Below are 20,280 nucleotides of genomic sequence, written 5' to 3'. Positions count from 1 at the left end.
GCACAGCTGACAAGTCAGACCGTTCAATGAAATGGACAAATTTAAGTGAATCTATATATGGAAATATTTCAAACATAAAGATTATACATATGTACAATATAAACTGTGTTTAGACATGCAGACTTGTGAGCGGTGAAAAAGGTAACAAGTTCAGAAATCAAGGCTCAGCCTTGGTACACTGAGACCAAAAGCTCTGAGATTAGAATGGAAAATGATCCATTTAATATGCAAATACAATGTCGTTAAAAACTGTGCTGCTCTCCTGGGATTTTGCCTTATTTGTTTAAAAACTGTTGCTTACCATACCAAAAGATTAATCTGCTATAAATCCTCTTTTGAGACTCCTTATCAACAATATTTATTAAACTGAGGTCATTTTAAAAACTCTGATTGGACACCATTTGTGTTTTATCTGCTAAAAGGCCTGCAGTGGCTCATAAGGCTTCATATGGTGGCTCGTGCTTGGACGTTGTGATGTAATAGACGCTCCCTAAACTCTCTCACGTTTCAGTTCACACACTTTTTTAAGAGTTTAAAAGGCATTAATTTCACACAAAACAGAGTGAGAGCTGACTGACTTCATTACAAATATTAATAATTTACATAAATTGAGATTTTTGTGACACCCATCAGTCGAAAACTACTAAAGAAGAAATCGTGTATGTGAAAATAAAACTAACTTTACCGCTCAGGCGATTTTACTGTCTGGTAATGTCAGCTCACTTCAGCATGAAAATCTGGCAAGTCAAGGTTAGATGTTAGATTAAGTTAGATGTTTGATTTATAGCTATTCAAACTGTATATATATATAAAGTTTGAATAGCTATAAATCAAACATCTAACCTTGACACACACACACACACACAACACACACACACGCACACACAACACACACACACACACACACACACACACACACACACACACACACACTATATATATATATATATATATATATATATATATATATATCTCCACAAATATTACTATTACACAACTTATTAACTTTTCATATTAACAAAAATCATCTAACCTCTACTTCAAGTACAATGATTAAAGGAAAAGTATTTTATAAATAAATATTTTTCTCAAATCTATTTGTGCCACAATTATTGGCACCCTTTCATTTATTACTTTGTGCAGCCTCCCTTTGCAAAGATAACAGCTCTGTGTTTTCTCCTATAAAGCTTAATGAGAGTGGAGAACAAATAGCAAGAGATCTGAGTCCACTCCTCCATACAGAACTACTACAGACCCTGCAGATTCCAAGATCCACACTGTGCAGGTATTGTGTGGGTTTAGGTCAGGGGACAGGGACGACCATGGCAAATCCTTGATTGAGGATCTGACCACAGCCCAGTTGAAGCTTCCTGGCTAAGGCAGTCAGGTTTTGATATATCATCTGCTGGTTGATGAAACCATCCTCCTCACTGTGAGGGGGGTCAGTATAGATATACGCCCTCTTCCCAATAGATTCTTAACATCTGCACTTGGTTTGTAGTTTGGTTTTTAGTTATTGTCCTGACATTAGAAATTAGCATTTTCAACCATTTAGCTATTTTCTAGTTTGTGCAGCTCAACAACCTTTAGTCGAACATCATTCATCTCCGGTCTTTCTTATGGTGGCTGATGACTGAGGGAATTTGGCCTGTGTGTCACCTCATATTTAAGTGTTACTAATAACTCAGGGGAATTTTATAAACATAAAATATGAATGAGAATATCCTTCTGTGAAATTTCACTCATAAGAATCTCTTGAAGTGCCAACAAATGTGTCACACACAGTTTTGAGAAAAAAAAAATATTAGAATACTGAGTTTGATAGTTCATGTTTTTGAATGTTTGAAATGAATGAGCTTGATATAGGATGTCAAAGTAGTATTGTTAAAATTTCAAAATATACTGTTCACAATGCATACAATCCATACACGCATATGAACATGCAAAACCACCCATTTTGAATTTCATGTCACAAAAAACAGTTCATTTACACAGATCCAACTATTCAGCCTAACACAGTGTAGCTCTAACCACCCATGTTTAAAATTTCTTTTGAGAGAGAGAGAGAGAGAGAGAGAGAGAGAGAGAGAGAGGTTTGAAATAATATATCTGTGATTCTTTGATAGTGATAGTATGCTTACCAGCTGTGGTGAGTGTGATTGTGGAGGACAGAAGAATGAGAGCCACCCAGCTGTCCATCTCCCTCTGACTAGCACACAGTCCGTTCAACTCAGCAGCAGAACAAGCTTCACCTCCACTCCCCCAGAGAGACTGAAGAAACTGAGAGAGAGAGAGGGAGAGACCGACAGACAGAGAGAGAGAGAGAGAGAGAGAGAGAGAGAGAGAGCCTGCAGAGCTGCAAATCACACTCACTATGACCTTATTAGAAAGAGAAGAGGAAATCATCAAACATTTTCAGTGACAAATCAGAGGAGGCATTTTTTTCTTTCTCCATATTTATCAAAAGAGCGTCAGCGCTGATGAACAGAACTCCACCTCCGTCTCTAGAGGTGTGTGTGTGAGGAGAGACGCTCGCAGCAGTGTGGTGAGAAGCACACCAACATACAGGAGACTGACTTCAGAGAGAGGAAACACTCCAGTGTAATACAGCATTAATGCTGCACCTGCAGAGAGCTGATCCACACACTGATAACCATCTCTCACACAAACTGCTCTTCTGTTAGAAGACAGAAACACAGAAATAAGACAAGTTCAACTGACTGACTCACATTCACACAGCTCTAAACTAGAACACAGATACACAGCACAGTGTAATGAAATCATGATCAAAAAACAAATAAAGAATAACTTAATTTAATAAAGGCAATATATTTTTATCATAAGTTAATACCTATTTATTACAATAATTTAACTGATCACTATCACACACATAATTGCTGTAGAGCTCTTGGTTTGATCACTGCAGCATATTTTCTTCTCCACAAGATGGCAGCAGAGGATTGATAATCAGTGAATTTAGTAATTCTTGTGAAGTGCGCTTTCACTGTACTGACAAGCTGAGGTTACTGCTAGTGTCCTAATGTGGCTTTTGTGGTCTCTCAGATACATGAAATAGGGTAAAAATGCCTTAAACATTTAATAACATTTCACACCTCTTCAATTTCATTTTATTTAAATATTAAGCATCTGCATCTCTGCTCAGCTTCAGTTCTCTACAGGTGTGATGGCACAAAACTACTGAAACAAAGTATAAGATTGATGTATATGAGTGATTGAACATTGTTATGTAGAAAATAAGAAAAGGAAGTGTAAATTTATTAATTGGTATCCAATCAAGAATAAAAGAGCAATCAACATTACTTCCCTGAAGTTTGATTTAAAGTGTAATGCAGTAGATTTTCACTCTTTAAAAACAACAACAACAACAATATTGCTTGGAGAACCAGAACGGGAGCAGCTTCAAGGACTTGAACAGGAGCCTTGCATGGAGCTGGCACTAGAGCCGTTCAGGGAGCAGGAACTGGAGCCATTCGGAGAACAAGAACTGGAGCTGCTCTGAGAACAGAAACCAGAGCAGCCCTGGGAACTGGAGCACAGCACTGGCTTGCAGGTAACTTCCATAGCCCTAGGCAGTGCTGTGGGACCCTCCTCTGCCGTTGGGGACTCCATGTCTAGTGTGTCCCCATCACCCCACTCAGTGACACAGAGTAAAGTCTTCTGTAATTTAGATGTTGAGGAACTTTGCAAGTGCAAAATGGCTTTATCAGAGGCAGTCCTCATAGTCTTCAATACTCATAGTCAAAGCAGGCAAAGGCCAAAACACAGGCAGGCAAATTAAGCCATGTTAACAAAACCAAGGGGCAAGCAAGTGTCAAAAACAGGAAAACAAGACAAACAAAGAAACTCAGGCTAACAAACACAGTGACTTCCCAAACCAACAGGGGAAACAAAGGGAATTAAGGCATCTTAATGAGTCCAAGATCAGATGCAGGTGTGTAAGTGGGAGAAGCCAGGGAGAGTGTATGATGAGTCTCCCCACTATTTTGTTATAGAAGCCATAATTTCATGATCTGTGCAGTGCCTATATATGGAGAAGATTTGAGGTTCATCCTAAATTAAAATCGGACAAACCAAATCACTGTAAGAAAATTGATACTGGCACAGCAGGCAATAAAAATGCTTATGGCCCACTTAAGTCTTTAATCACTGGATGCACTGAAGTAATGTTAGACATTTGCTTTTGAGCATTGTAACTAACAAGTTTGCAGACAGCTGAGCAATGTTTTTAAAGTCGTTTTTGCTTTGGATGGGTAAACTGTAACTGTAACTGTCACCAGTTACATATTAAAACAGCAACTGGAGCTTCAAGTTCGAACACTGGCACACTGATAATGAATGTGGATACACCCCTGAGCTGAACTGGGCTGAGTGCAAGAATCTGCTGACTCTACACCTCCCAGCTCATTATGAGGCAGGTAGGTCTCTCCCATCAAGAGCAGATAGTACAGCAGCAGGAGGAGGCGTCTCCACCACCACCTGCACCTGCCTGCCTGCTAAAAGCTCAACAGCTCACCATGCAGCCATGTGTTTGTGTTCAGTATAAAGCGAGATATGTTCTCAGAGGACACTGTGATGCTGAGGTGGTGTGTGAAATACTACTGTAAGAAAAGTCTGTGTGTGACTGAATTAGTTAATCAGAGCACAAGGAGTTTGAGGTCTTCAGGTCTGGGTCTGAGACCACTGGGCTAGGGCGAGCTCTAATGGTCAGTGTCTGCCCTGTAACAAGATTGATTCCACACACACCTTACTGTGTTGCTTTTATGTATGTTAGTAAACTTTTATACTACGTTTTCTGACACAAAATAATTGAATAGAAAACACTCTTCCTTAAATCAGTTTAATAAAATATTCATGTATTTATTTGAGTCAGTTTAGGTTATTTTGAACTTTTATTCGTATTTATATTTGGGTGAGGGTTATTATTATGCTTTTGTGGAATTATTATAATGGCCTGGAATAAGGAACTTTGGAAATATTACACTTCCAAGTCCAAATAAAAAGAAATTAAATCTATGTAACCTTGGAACATTATCTCACTCATTATTTTGGAGTCATTTAGTGACAAACCTGAAATCAAAGATTGAGTTCCTCCAATACTCCTCTCCCCGCACTTTGTTCACCAGCCAGTGTATAAGGTCTCTGAACAGGCCATTCCCGTTCAGTCAATGTAAAAATGAATTGCACAGGTCTGAAAAGGGGAGAAGCATGGGTACAATGGGACCAAGACCGTCCAAATCGCACAAGGTCAAACTAGACTGGGGTGGACAGATCAGGCCATGTCTGTGGGTGACACATCCCCTTTTTATTTGATTTTTTTTTAACTGATTTTAGCCAATAAAAATGAACAGTTTAGACCTGCTTGTACTCCAAAATCATGGAACTGTAATCACGTATTTCAAATCTCACCACATGTTCAAAGTTGGCCAAAGTTTGGCAGATCTTGTACAACCCCTGCAGCAGGTTTTCTATCCACTAAATTTTTGCAACTTTTGAAAATGTGCAAAAAAGAACTGAATGGAAAAGCCCGAAATTAGAAAAACACTCAAGAGCGTTGGGCAAGGTGGAAAGGTTAGAATATAACAAAAGCATAAATGCAAAACAGGGTGATGGAAAAGGGTTTTTCAGACAGACAGTGACATGTCAAGCCGTTAATGAGAAACGACTGGCCCCACAAATGGTCCAGTCATGGGGCATGGAGCTTTTCGAAGGCTGCTTTTTGGCATGAAATGTCTAAACCAAAGTGCATTTGAAAAATGGCTCTGCATATTATAATCCCATGATTGTCTGGCATGTTTTGTGTTGTCATCTTGCCATGTCATGTTGTCACACTTCCCCCCAATCATGGTAACCTACGTCATCTAAAGTTTCTTTGCATAACTGTAGTGGATGAAAACACAACTTTTTTATCTGCAGAAATTTCATAAATGTACATAACATTTGTGAAACGTTTGAATGACTAGTGATGTAACACATCAATTATTCCCTGCAAATCTTTAAAATATCAAACTAGGTCACAATGTAACAGAAAAAGCCTATTAGTTAGTAGTTAGCTAGTAGTTATAATTAGTAGTTACAATTAGTCTATTGTGTGACTCATCCTTGATTTTATGTGAAGTTTTTAAATATTCATTGCCAGCAAAAGCAAGCAAATGGAGTAGGCCTTTGCATTTTTACATATGACTGTATGTGTAATGCTCACAAAATTAGAAAGCAGTGATTAAAACAACCAGTTTAATCTGTATAAAATTGAAAATAGTACAAAAACACAATATTTAATGTTTTTCCTTGTGAATTTTTGTAAATATATGCTCATTCTAAATTAATTCCTGCACCATGTTCCAAAAAAGTTGGGATAACCACGTTTACTACTGTGTTGCAGCACCTTTCTTTTTAACAGCACTTAATAAACATCTGAGGACTTCAGACACAAACTGATCAAGTTTTGAAAGGGGATTTTTTTTCTGTTCTTCTGTTATAGAAGTCTTTAGTGCTACAACCATACAGAGCCTTCACTGTTATATTTTGCATGCATTGTCAGTTAGAGAGACTTCTGGGCTGCAGTTTGGCCAGTATAGCACCCGTACTTTCTGATTATACAGTAATGCTGTTAGAACATGTGCAGAATATGGCTTGGTTTCGTCATGTTGGAATGAGCATGAACGTCCCTAAAAAGGCGTCGTCTAGAAGGCAGCATGTGTTGCTACAAAATGTGTTCAGCGTTAATGGTGCCTTCACACATGTGCAAGTTACCTACTAATACTCCTCTGTACCATGACAGACCCTGGCTTTCGAACTGTGTTCTGGTAACAATCCAGATAGCCCTTTTCTTCTTTGGGCCAGAGAATGTCCATTTAACATAAGAACATCCCATGACAAAATAATACAATTTTGAGATGATAATTATATTTATGCATTAAAAACACCCAACATTACAGCTAGGAATGCTGGGAAGCCTATTCAATTTGTAGGATTTCATTGAGACAAATGACAAAATCATACATCAGTCTTTAAAAAAATCACATATGTGAGGCCTTTTGGGTCAAACTCAAAAGCTTGTTGTTGAAACTGTACAGATGGGTTCTAGGGTTCTCTGAGGTGAGGAACTCCATTGATTGTACCAATTTTGGGACATCTGGGACTTCAGAAATATCAATTGTGGTTCAGATGTGATAAACATGAAGGCTGATACATTCAGCCTGACATTTGAGGTGGGTCTGATTAAAGTCTAGAAGTCCAAAAGAATAATGACAATAATAATAATAATAATAATAATAATAATAATAATAATAATAATACAATTCAGTTAAACAACTTGAATTCACTTATGTGTAGTGAAATTTAAGTCAACAACTTCCAAAAAATACATACATTTTGTAAGGAACAGCTTAGGAATGGTAGCACCCAGAGACATCAAATTGCATGGTGTCAAACTATGACACAAAGCAATGGAGTTGGAGCATCAAACAATACAGACTCTAATTTATATGATTTTTATACAAAGTGAGGGCAGTAGGACTTTGAAGTTTTCCAGCACTTGTAGATTCTGAAATTGGATGTTCGAGTCCTTTCCTAACAGACGTCTAGCAAACTGAGATGACCTTAAAATGTGCTGACAGAGTATAACAGAGTTCTAAAATATATAAGAACACAGATTAGATATGATATATTTTAAAACCTCTATAGACGACTTGCAGTCAGTACTGATTTACTTCTGTCCCTAATTCTTAAACTATGCCCACAGATTTCACGGTGAGCTATCGTTGACAATCAGACTTTCAAAATGAATCAACACAACTTGAAAACAAACACAGCTAGATGGACTATTCAACATGTAAACACAGTCTAGCAGTTAACAAAGCTTCAAGATTACTGAGTGAAAGAAAAAAAAAGAACAAAGATGCGACAAACTGAGACACAAAACAAAAACAAACTAAAATCTAAGATCTGCAGACTTAAAGTGTAAAAGAAAACGAGAGAGGGCTTCTTCTTCTCTTGTGTCTTGGTTACATGGTCATTCTCTCTCTCCATATGACTCTACTATCTAGCTCTGAACTAGTTCCTTTGTCTGGTTTAAAGACAGAACCTTGTGCTGAATTTCTTATGAATATGCTTTCTCTTTGTCTGCAGGACTGCTCAAATTCACCACTGAGGCAATTTCACAAAACTTCACAAAGATTCCTGAGTGTGGTAACTACTTCTGTAAAAGAATATAATGCTGTTGTTGGAACAAAACCTCGTATCTCCATTTTTGTCGTTTTTCAGTTTTTGACATAGTTTCAAAATGCCTGATGTCCTTTACACTGTTTGTAAATTTCATGATGAATGGACCAAACAAAACAGCCTAGAATTACTTGTAAAATAGTCTGATTCCATTGACTTATATTAACAGTAAAGTATGTTTTCTCCTTCTCCTGTAAAGTGATCATTTAAAAAAAAAATACAAGGTTTTCTTGCAACAACAGCAATAAGCATGCAATTTCATATACAAAAACATTCTTGCTCAAAAGTCGCTATTGCAAGAAAGTATTGAATTTACAGATTATTATATCTAAAAGTATTCTAATTTCACACCATGGTTACACAAAGCTACTTGTAAGAAACATTATTACTAAGAAAAGGAAATTATTTTTAAAAAGAACATAATTCCAAAGTTAGTATAAGTGAACACTAACATTTCTAAAATAATGCTTAAGTGAAAGCTACAGGATAAGTAAGAGTAAATGAAATGTTGGGTATATTATCCAGTTATCACTAATGTATATTTGTATGTATGAAGATACATTAGCAGAAACTCTATTACACTTAAAGTATATATATATATATATAGTAACACAAATTAAAAACTTTACCTACATAGTTCTACTTTTAAAGACCAAGAAGACTCAAAAGAAAAGAAGATATAGAGTTAAATCTGATCCAAGCAATATATGGATTTAACTAATCTTATGATATTTCTAATCAGAGCTCAATCTGTCAAACTAGGTGGAAAAACACAAAAAACTGACATGCTAAACTTTTTGTTGTGGTGTTGTGGGGTATTCCAGATGCCACATCTCTGTTCTTCAATTATGTCACACTGCAACACCTGCTTATCGTTCCTGATGCTCATGTTCAGGCCAGAGGTGGAAATTTGTAGGCTGCAACAAAATGGTGTCAAAATCAGGCTGGACAGATAATTGAATTATCTCTCAGATCATAGAAATAAATTCCACATTTCACACTCTTAAATCATTAGAAATTACAGATACCGAATTTAACGTGCAGTTATTGGAAATAGATCTGGAATTCAGATTGAACAATTTTGTAATCATGGGTTTCAATTTGGGAATTGAGTTTACAAATTTGAAAATTAGATCATAAATATGAAAATTTGAATTACAATTTTGGGATTAAGGTTAGGATTGGATAGGGTTAGGGTTGGGGGTTCACAATTTTGGAATTGGATTTGCAAATTTGGAATTTAGATTACAGTTGTGAATGTCTGAATCACAGTTTTGGAATGAGGATTAGGGTTAGGTTTGGAAAGGTTTATGGGGATTACAATTTTGGAAAAAAACAGAAAATTGGAATACTTTGATCACAGCTTTGGATCATCACAAATTTGGAATTTTGGATCATGTATTTGAAATAAGCATCAAAATACTGGAATATAGGATCACAGCATGACAAATGGTATGAAAATATAAGTACTGAATTACAAATTGTGAAGAGGAACCAACCTTAGAGTCTATTACAATTATAGCATGATAAAAATGTGTTTCCAGAAGTATAATCACCAGCTCAACAGCACTCAGGAAAATAGTGGTACTGCAATCAATCTCCAAACTTTATTCATGTTTTTTATTAATAAATATAAGTGCTAAAATTGTGAAAGAACATCAATATTAACAGTCAGTCCCTAGACTGTCCTTAGAGACCATATTAAAAAATACATTTCACATATTCACAAAATTCAAAATACATATTGAATTTTGAAAAATATTTCAGATTTTAATATAAATTGCTCTGGGGCTCTAATTAGGGTGTGTGTGGGGCTGAGTTGCCTAGGTGTTGTTTAGGTGGGAGAGTTGATTAGTTGTGTTTGAGAATGTATATGGGAGAAGTTTTTAGGTGTGTGTGAGGAGGTGTGTAGAAGAGCTGATTAATATAGATGATTAAAATTTTACTCTGCATTGTTTTTTATTATTATCAAGTATTTATTTGAGTTGAAAAAACACAGTGAACCCAGAGCTTGTTACCATATGAAGTAAATGTGTAGCACAGTACTGAATGGGTAATCAATGCTTTATAGCTTCTTTATAAACAGTTATAAAGGGCTGCCTGATTTTAAATGCCAACACCGAAAATAGAAAGCTGTCATGCATAATTTACAATGAAAATAAATTTCCCCTTCTCGGTAGGGCTGTCACCTGGACACGCTAAATTGCCCCTATATGTGATTGTGTGTGTGGATGTATATGTCTGTCTGTGATGGATGGCCTTCCACCCAATGACCCCTGGGACAGGCTCCAGCTCCCCCCATGACCCAGAAAGATAAGCAGCATATAAAACTGTATGTGTGTGTGTGTGTGTAATTAAAAAAGAATGTTTTTGGCAACAAATTGATAATTTATTTTAAAACCTTTTAACTGACTATCTTTATCACACCAGATACAGAATGTTTTCATGAAGATAAACAAATAGAATAAAAGACAAATTAAGATCCTAAACATTTATATGAATTAATGATATCAGTAAATATTTCTAGCTGGCTAAGTTTGGTAGAACTCAAAGAAAATATAAAAAAAAGTAATTGTGGGGGTGTTTAACTCCACCATATCCCATTTTTGGTCCATAAAAAATGTGATCTATAATAAAATCTTAAAGTCTTTTGCATTTGAAGAGGTTTGAATGTAATTTCCTGAAGAAAGACACTGGCTGTGGTCTTTCAGTCACATGATTCATCTCTGTCTGATGCTCCTCCTCCACATCATCATAGTCTGTAGAACAACAAGAACATTAAACTCTTTAAAATAATAACAATGAACTATATCTTTCTTATAGTGAATGTATTCCAAAAACACACGAAAAAGAAGAACAGAAAGCTTGCACTATGCAAGTCTATGTAACAGGTGGTCTGCATCTCAGAACAAGTTGTTTTTAAAAGTTTCTTTTCAATACTTTTTAAAAGACTACCATAGTGCTAAGATGCTAAGAATGCTAAGAAGATGCTACAGTGCTGCCAGTGAATAGTGAATGAGTGTAGTTTAGTCTGATTCGCCAGGTTAGTCTTTAAGTCAAGACTCTTCAACTCTGGTCAGAGGAATCTCCAAACTGTGCTGGACACTGACCCACCAGAACTTACAGCTCTATAGGTCTATTCTGTGTTCTTGATTAAAAGATACTAACAAACAAGCAACCAACTTTGTTTAAGTTTAAATCATCTGCACTGTCCCATCATTCTTAGAATACACAGATGCAGAGAGGACTGATGGCATTGCTGTACTAATCATTATCAATCTTATTCATGTGCACACTTCTACACTTCTACACATCTGCACAACTGCAAGTCAGGGCTGGACTGGGAACTAAATACAGCCCAGTTTTTTTGTCTAGACCAGCTCACTACTAACTACGTGATCTCCCCCGACCATGACCCCAAAAAACGCAAATCCCATAGCCTTGAGGCCTATTCATACATGTCACGTACTCAAATGTAGAACAAGTTTTAAAAATTAACACATGTATATTAGTGCTGTCTTTCACATTGAGTCTAAAACTGATGGATGGTGTGTACATTTAATCGGAACTCCTCGATTTGCTGTGTTGTACATTAAAAATCAGACCGACCAATCAGAGCTCTGTTGTCATGGTTGCAGCCCAAACAAATGTGCATCAGGATGATGACAGAACTCATCTTGCTTATTGCAGAGCACAAAAACTTATACAACAAGCAATATACTGAATATAAAATGCACATGTTAAAGAAAATATATGGCGGGCCGGGCTGAAAGGAGGGTGAATGACAGTGAGTACATTACAGTGACTGAGACTATAGCCTTTTTTAGTTTATCTAGGTGCGTTCTAGTCTGTTCATGCCCACAAAGAATCTCAAACTATTAGCCTAACTCGCTAATGAGCAATCATTTTAATGAGGTAGCAATTAGAAGAAGCAGAGCCTCAAATACAATGAGGTGAAATCAGTGTGTGTGTCATTTAGTACAGCACTTAAAAGAAAAAAATGAATCTCTCAAGGAATCAATTTGTTCTTCCCTTTTCATCTTCGGTGCATCAGATTTGGTGTGAAGATACCACTACATTAAAGATCCCATCTGTTTTTTTTTTTGATATGGATAGGCCTTTAGTATATAAGAGTGGCTAACTTACCCCTTCTGCCCTGCAGTTCCTTACTCTGATATCAACAAATTGTGTACTTTCATTTCTTCTTTTCTTTGTGTCTTACTTAAGTAACTTTGCTGTGTTTCTTTCTGTGCCCTTACGCTTTTTGGAAGTTTTTCCATCTCTTTCTATCTAGCCTTCGTGGTTGAACTTTCCTGGTTGTTATCATTATGCTTTGTTCTATGGGCGGCGGCATCTGCGTGCCACGCACTGAGAATGCATCACGCATTTCTCTCTCTCAGCCACTCACATATATATAGCGGCCCACCAAGAATTGTCCCAGTTCTGCCTATGGCCAGTTCACCCCTGCTTAGAGTGTGAAAGTAAATACGATTTATAAATTAGTCGCATGCATTAATATTTCTGCACTTCTTTAAAGAGTGAATAAGGATGGTACTTGTTAGAAAAAGTGCAGCTTTCTGCTCTACATCAAAATAATGAGGGCACTGTTTATTTATCATATGCCATAGATATGCAAACATAATTTCACAAGATGTCCTGTGTGCCTAAATCACTTTCTTCATCCTTCTCATTAATATTCATGTGGAATGTAGACACTCACCTTTTTTCTATCTTATATCCTGTCCAGCAGTGATGACATCATTATAGTTCTCTGGTGTGTCCACTACACCAACATGGGAAGAAAAATTATAACAATAACAAACAAAACAGATGTTTTAACTGTTGATGTTTCAGTTTTAAATGATTTGTCTATATTAAGTAAAACCTACCTGTCATAATGTTGGAGTTTGGTCCAGCAGTAACAGCATCATCATAGTTATCTGTCATGTCTTCTGTCAAAATGTAGATAAATGTCATTAAATCAGCATCAGTATCATCAGAGATTGTGTTCGTTTGAGATTACAGTATTGTTATATTACAAGTCAAACCTGTTACAACAGCTGAGCTCTGAGCAGCAGTGATGACATCATCATAATTCTCTGCTACGTCCTCTACACCAAAAATGATATGAAATCATATTTTATACAGTTGTATTTGCCAGGTGTTTAAGCGAATGTAGGATTTTATGACACTGTGTTGCTATTAAGTTATTCAGTTTAAGTCATATATTACTTTTTACAAAATATCATTTAATAAACATAAATGAATTAATTTTGGTCAGTTTTTCCAATGTTGGGAGCATCAAAATATCCTCCTGCACTTATGTGTGACCACTGCTGCTGGACAGTAAAGCTCCACAAATTATTCAAAAAAGTAATTACAAATACAGACTATAAGATAATTCTAATTTCATAGCATTTGTTATGCTTTTTAATGCCTACTTAATTAAAAAAATTAAAACCCCAAAACAGAAACACACCTGATACACTATCAGAGATCTGTCCAGCAGTGATGATGTCATCATAGTTATCTGCTGTGTCCTCTTTTGCTGATTCACCTACATCAAATAAAAGCAGACTGACTTTACAAACAGTGCATTCATATTTTTACATTGTGGTTTGATGTAAAGACAAAATCAGGTAATTAATTAATAAAGGAACTCACTTATCAGGCCTCTGGTGGTGACATCATAATATTCTGCCCTTACCCCAGTCAGAGACTCTGCTACAAAAAGAGCAAAGTCTGTCACTTTTAATTACAACTGAAAATAAAATCCTCAATCAGAGATGTTTTAATGTTACAATTTGTGTGATTCCATTATGATTATGGAGAGAAGCATTTCCAACAGACACTTCTGACCAAGAGAAAAATCAATCTATAATCAGAGAAACAATCTAGATTCACTGATAAAGAGAATTTCAATCTGAAATAGCAAAAGAGCAACAAATGGAACTGCATTTTCTGCATAAATATTGCAGATAAATACTGTAGATGTATGATGTACAAGAGCTAAAACTATTGTCATTTGAAAATAGTAAGTAAAAAGTCTGTAAAAATTTAACTGAACACATGTAACTGGGTAAATTTAGCTGAGTGAATGTAACTAGTTACTCCTCACTTCCATTGCTTTGTTTCAAATATTTAATTTACTCTAGGGCTAAATGTTCCTGGCATAAAACAAACTGACTAAACAAAATGACTAAAATAAACTTGACTTAAGAAACATGTTTTTTAATGAATTCTCTAATTTCTAAATTGTGATTGTAATATTTCTCAGCTGAATGGAGTTTAACACACACATGCTCTGGTCCTCTTACCTGAGAGAAGCTCCTCATCCACATTCTCATATCCTGAATGCTGTTCTTCAGAGAGGATACTTCCTGTTAGAGGAGAGCAGAACAGTCATCAAACACATTCAGAATGCAGAACCACCCACAATCCTCTGAGTGCTGTGGATCATTGTAAACTGGGTCAGTTACAGGAAAAAATATCAGTGCAGCCTGTAGGGGCACTCTCAGACACAAAACTAGAACTAGAACACAGACCCAAACACTCCCCTGACCCATCTCTCTCTCTCTCTATCACACACACACACACACACATATGAACAAAAAAACAAACTCTACCACCGTCCCTCTTTCAGTGAAAAATTAACACTTTATTAATTTATTAATTTTACCGAAGTTTCAAATAAATTACCTAAGATACAATATTAATTAAATTAGAGTTTAATAATTATAATTAATAATTGTATTAGTCATGTAATATTAATAATTTCAGAACATTACATTGTAAGTCTTTTATAAGCTACAGAATGGGATTAAAATGATGTAGAAAAGTGTTGGATATATTTTCATTATTCTGGTTATGATTGATCAGCGCTGAGGCTAAAAGGTTGTATATATTGACATATAATTTTGATTCCATTATCTTATTTTTGGAAATATTCATGTATTTATTGTTATTTGTTGAATGCTGCACTTATTGTGCTTTTGAACAGGCTGGTTGTGATAGAGTTCAGTTGGTCCAGTGCTGGTTATCTCTAGGTTGATGTGCTTAATGCTTTTAATTTGTGCTGTAAAGATTTTTGTCGTGTTCTTGCATTTGCACCTCATGGATTTGGCTTGTAACTTACATAAATAACAGTTATGGAAGCAATGAAGGTTATGATTTAAGGAACATTCATTTTATCAGATAAAAGCAATAGGGGGACTGTGGAAGAGTGAAGCTTCATCATTAGTGATGTTGTGTGAGTAGTATGAGTAGTATGGCCCAGTATGAGTCTCTGTTACAGTTATTAATAACAACACTGCCCGCACTTGGCACAAGCACAGCACACTACTGCTCAATAACACAAACACTGGCTCACTCACTTACTGACAACTCTGACTGACTGACTTACTAACTCACAGGCAGCATCTGAAAAATTGAAATAAGTTTTCTTTACTATCCTTAATACTTTCATTAATTTTGTGTGTTCTGATTCGACCTGACCAACATTTTTCTATCAAATCTGTCAGTAGATTTACTAAAGCTCAGGGCTACAGATCTTAAAGTTACATTTAACTATTCTACAAACTCACTGACTGATTCATTTGCTCACTCTCTTACTTACAGACTGACTTATTTAGTCACACACCTGTTTACACACTCACTCATTCAATCACTCTCTAACTTGAATGCTCACATATGACTCAGTCATTGACTCACTGACTGACTCATTTACTCACTCACTGAATAACTGGCTCATTCAATCACACACTCGGTTACTGACTTACTCTGTCATTTGGTCACTCACTCAGTCACTCAATCACTCAGTCAATCATTAGTTTGGTCATTTACTTACTAACTGACTTGGTCACTTGGTCATTCAGTCACTTGGTCACTCTGTCACTTGGTCATTTAATTACTCACCCAGTCATTCATTTTATCACTCATACACCCACTTGGTCATTTGGTCACACCAACTCCTTTGGTCACTCACTTTGTCCCATGGTCACTCACGTGATCATTCATATAGTTAGTCACTTAGTCGGTCACTTAGTCACTCAATTGGTGCTCTCAGTCACTCTTACGTCACTTATTTGATTATTCTTATCATCATTCACTCACCCACTTGGTCACTTGGTTACATTAACTCACTTGGACACTCACTCGGTCACTCACTAATCACTTACTTGCTCGCTCGGTCACTCAGTCACTCACTCACCCGCTTGGTCACTCAATTGCTCATTCAAACATTTGATCACTCACTCGAGCACTAAGTCACTTGGTCACATAGTCACTCACTTGGTCACTTCATCAATTGGTCACTGGACGTTAATCACTTAGTCACACACTCGATCATTTACTCGATCATTACTAACACAATTCATGAAGTACTTGGTCACTCATTTACTTAGTTGATCACTCTGTCAATCTCTCACTCTATTACTCACTCGATAACATGGCTGCATCACTCGTTCTCTCACTCAGTCAGTCATGGACTCATTCACTAATACATTAGTTTACTCAATGGTCACTAACTAAATCACTCACCAAGTCACTTACTATGCCACTCACTCGGTTGGCCACTTGACCACTCACTACGTCACTAATTCTTTTGTTTGGGTACTTGTCATTCATTTATTCATTCACTGATTGATGGCCTCACTCACTCAATAACTCAATGACACACACACACACACACACACATACACACACACACATGCACAAACATGCACACACAGTGATGTCGTCCCCCCACTCTCTCCCTCTCTCTGTCTCTGTCTCTCTCTCTTTCTCTCTCTCTCCCAAACACACACACACACACACACACACACACACACACACACACACACACACACACACACACACACACCTGCAGCTGTGTGGTTTGTCTGTATGTACAAAAAAGGAAGTTTTACAGGAATTACACAGTTTAACCTCAGCTGCCTAATAGATGCTACATGTAGATCTACTCTAACTGCACATTTCATCTAATATACACTAAACCGATTTACTCTTATTATTAATATACTGAGATTCATTTTGAATTCATTTGAGAATATTAAATATTGCTTTAATGACTGGGCAAGACAGCATGCATTGCAGTATAATCTATAATCTCTACTGTAAATATATTTTAATTTAATACAATAAGCCTCATGTAGAACACTCCATATATCACTCACCCCTTTGAGTCAGGTCATTTCTTTTAGTGATGTATTTGCGGTCGATCTCCTCATAGACTGGCTCAGTCAGAGTCTTACACCTCCTCTTAGAGAGCACTATGAGGGAGACAGAGAGAAACATGAACCAGTTCAGTAGAAGAGAAGACTGATGACAGATTGAAGGACTAATGATGTTTAGAGAATGTACAGAAAGTGGATTGTAGATGATCTCTGAATCTCTCTACCTCTCCTGAGCACTCTGTTCTGGTAAAACAGCACAACCAGAAGCACTAAGGCCAGGAAGAGCACCGCTCCCAGAACCAGGAGAGACACTGGATAGATGGATGGAACAGCAGGCGGAGGAGTCTGGGGAGCAGTGATTGCTCGCTCCACTGTCTGACCAACTGCAAACAACAATACAGAACAGAACTCTGTATGGCACTAAACAGTCTATTCACAAACATCTAGAAAACAGACCTAGGAGATAAAAATAGTACCTGTAGGGGTGAAGGTGGTGATTGTTGTTATGAATGAAGCAGTAAAAGGCACAGATACATCTGTAAATACAGAAGCAATTCACACAATTAAAAAATAACTACAACAACAACAAAGCCCAAAAACAGTCATTCACTAAAGTAAGATTATGTTAACTGGAAATTCTGTATCAGACTTCATTTTACTTAAGAACTGCATGTGTCAGACTACCATGAGATGATATTTGCATTAATGTAGTCTTTCAAAGGAGCCTTGTATATGTTTTGGCAGGTAAAACTGTCTTGACTGGAGTCAGAAATGCCAAAGTCCAGCAGACTCCTCTGACCTGCACAGGTGACTCCAGCGTCCTGCCTGTGGGAGCAGTCAGTGTGTTCCTTCAGGGAATGAGGACAGTCCCACAGGTGAATCTCATTCCCTCTACACTTCACTCTGTTCAGCCAGATAGGCCCTTCACCAGCACCAAAGACAGCACTCCCATCAGCACTCAGCGCCGGCCCACAGCCCAGCTGTCTGCAGACCACCTGAGCGTCCTTGATGTCCCACTGATCATCACAGATGGATCCCCACACAGCGTTATGATACACTTCCAGCCTCCCAGAGCAGCTTCCTTCTCCTTCCTTCAGCCTGAGAGGCAGGTCATCTACATAAACATAATACATGAATGGGGAAACCAGGTTGATCTGTGATAACTCACAACAGAACAAACTGATCATGAGCAGTGGAGTATAATGTCAAGCTTAATATTTTCTTTTAATTAAGTTAGAGAACACCAGAAAAAAATCTCTCTTGAGTAGATAACTGAAATGAATGTTCCTACTTGAGCACTGCTTCTGGTAGAGAGATGAAGTACATGTCTGACGAGTGTGTGGTTGGCTTTGTTCTGTCATGACAACAAAAATTAAAACAAAAATAAACCAAACTCCCAGATTGCTCTATTTATAAGCAGAATGCTAACATCATGAGCTGCATTTCATGGCAAAGTCAGTCTGAAACACTTTTGCTTATGCCAATACATGAAGGTGCTACAATCTCTAGATAGGAACTGTCTACCTGAGCAGGTAATTTGAGCCACTTCATTGCGATTATCACAGTTGTTCTGTCCCCAAAGAGAAGAAGGACAATGCCACAGAGTGGAGTCATGTTTTCTACATTTCACACCATCCAGCCAGTTAGGAGATGATTCCACTCTTGCTCTACCCCAGGACACACTGCCAGATCTTCCACAGTTCAGCTCTCGACAAACCACATTTGCTGTTTCTTCAGACATTTGGTTTAAACACACATTACCCCAGGTTCCATCGTAGAACACTTCCAGATTCCCCTCACAGCCCTTAGTGAGTCTGATCTCTTTAAACTCTGATGGGACAAGAATGACTTTACTTGAAATGAAAACATTTGTAAGTAGTATTTACTTCTAGAATTACCTAGTGTGAAAATATGCTACTTTAAAAGTTATAATGTTCTACTATGAATGTCCTTTGAACAAATATTGACACAGGGACCACATATCAGTGGTTTAAAATGTGCTGCTTGTATTTTTATAATAACTTTGAAAGATTATCAGCTTCAGGATTATCTGTCAGCTACAGCTGCCTCAAAATTTCAAGTAAAAAGGTATTTAGCACATTGTACCTGTGCACACAACTCCTACATCCTCCGTGTGTTCACAGTGACATTCACATTCATTCTCTCCACACGGCTGAAATCTGCAGTTCCACAGGGACGTCTCGTTCCCCTCACACTCCACCTCATTCAGCCATATGGGTCCAGTTCCAGGTCCAAACTGGGCTGGTACAGAAGAACTGAGGGCCACTCCACACTGCAGCTGTCTACACACCACCTGTGCATCCTTAATGTCCCACAAGTCATCACTCACTGTCCCCCATGAGCCGTTGTAGAAAACCTCCAGCCTTCCTGCACAGTCTCCTCCAGAACCAACCAGCCTGATGGAGCTGTGAGCTGAATTAAACTTACCTACACACACACACACACACACACACACACACACACACACACACACATACACACACACAAAATACATATACATATATATATATATATATATATATATATATATATATATATATATATATATATATATACACACACACACACATCAGTTAAATTATTCACACATTATATTTGTGTGTCTGTCTACATAAGGAAAAAAAATCCTTTGACTCTGAACAATAAAGAGTACCATATATTTTGGTAAAATATGTCATATTTTACAATTATTTTAGGAACATTGTTTGCCACTTTTCAGATGTTGATTCTACATTATTTACCAGAGCAGGTGATTGAGAGCTGTTCCCTGGAGCTGCAGTTGACTGCTTGTGTGCTGCTGCAGTTCCCCAGATGAGCTTCACTCCCAGAACAATTGAAACCAGTC

The 20,280-nt window shown here is 37.2% G+C and overlaps 1 protein-coding gene and 1 long non-coding RNA gene across 2 annotated transcripts in view; both read right to left on the bottom strand.

Annotated features, from left to right (window-relative positions):
- The window catches only part of LOC118811238 (scavenger receptor cysteine-rich type 1 protein M130-like), a 22,730-nt gene extending 20,473 nt beyond the window's left edge, over positions 1–2,257 (bottom strand). Inside the window, exon 1 of the mRNA XM_036575396.1 lies at positions 2,142–2,257. Coding sequence (XP_036431289.1) covers positions 2,142–2,199 — 58 coding nt within the window. The 5' untranslated portion in view covers positions 2,200–2,257. The remainder of the gene's footprint in view (positions 1–2,141) is intronic.
- A 10,725-nt stretch (positions 2,258–12,982) lies between these two features.
- On the bottom strand, positions 12,983–13,731 carry LOC118812538. The gene is made up of 4 exons (XR_005007556.1): positions 13,721–13,731; positions 13,290–13,352; positions 13,131–13,193; positions 12,983–13,024 (listed from the first exon to the last, which is right to left on the bottom strand). It is a non-coding gene; the product is annotated as an uncharacterized LOC118812538 (long non-coding RNA).
- Positions 13,732–20,280: the final 6,549 nt, after the last annotated feature.

Source organism: Colossoma macropomum, unplaced genomic scaffold (genome assembly GCF_904425465.1).
Source record: "Colossoma macropomum unplaced genomic scaffold, Colossoma_macropomum, whole genome shotgun sequence".
NCBI classification, from domain to species: Eukaryota; Metazoa; Chordata; class Actinopteri; order Characiformes; family Serrasalmidae; genus Colossoma; species Colossoma macropomum.
Note: the sequence above shows the minus strand (reverse complement) of the source record. Positions and strands in the feature narration are given on the sequence as shown.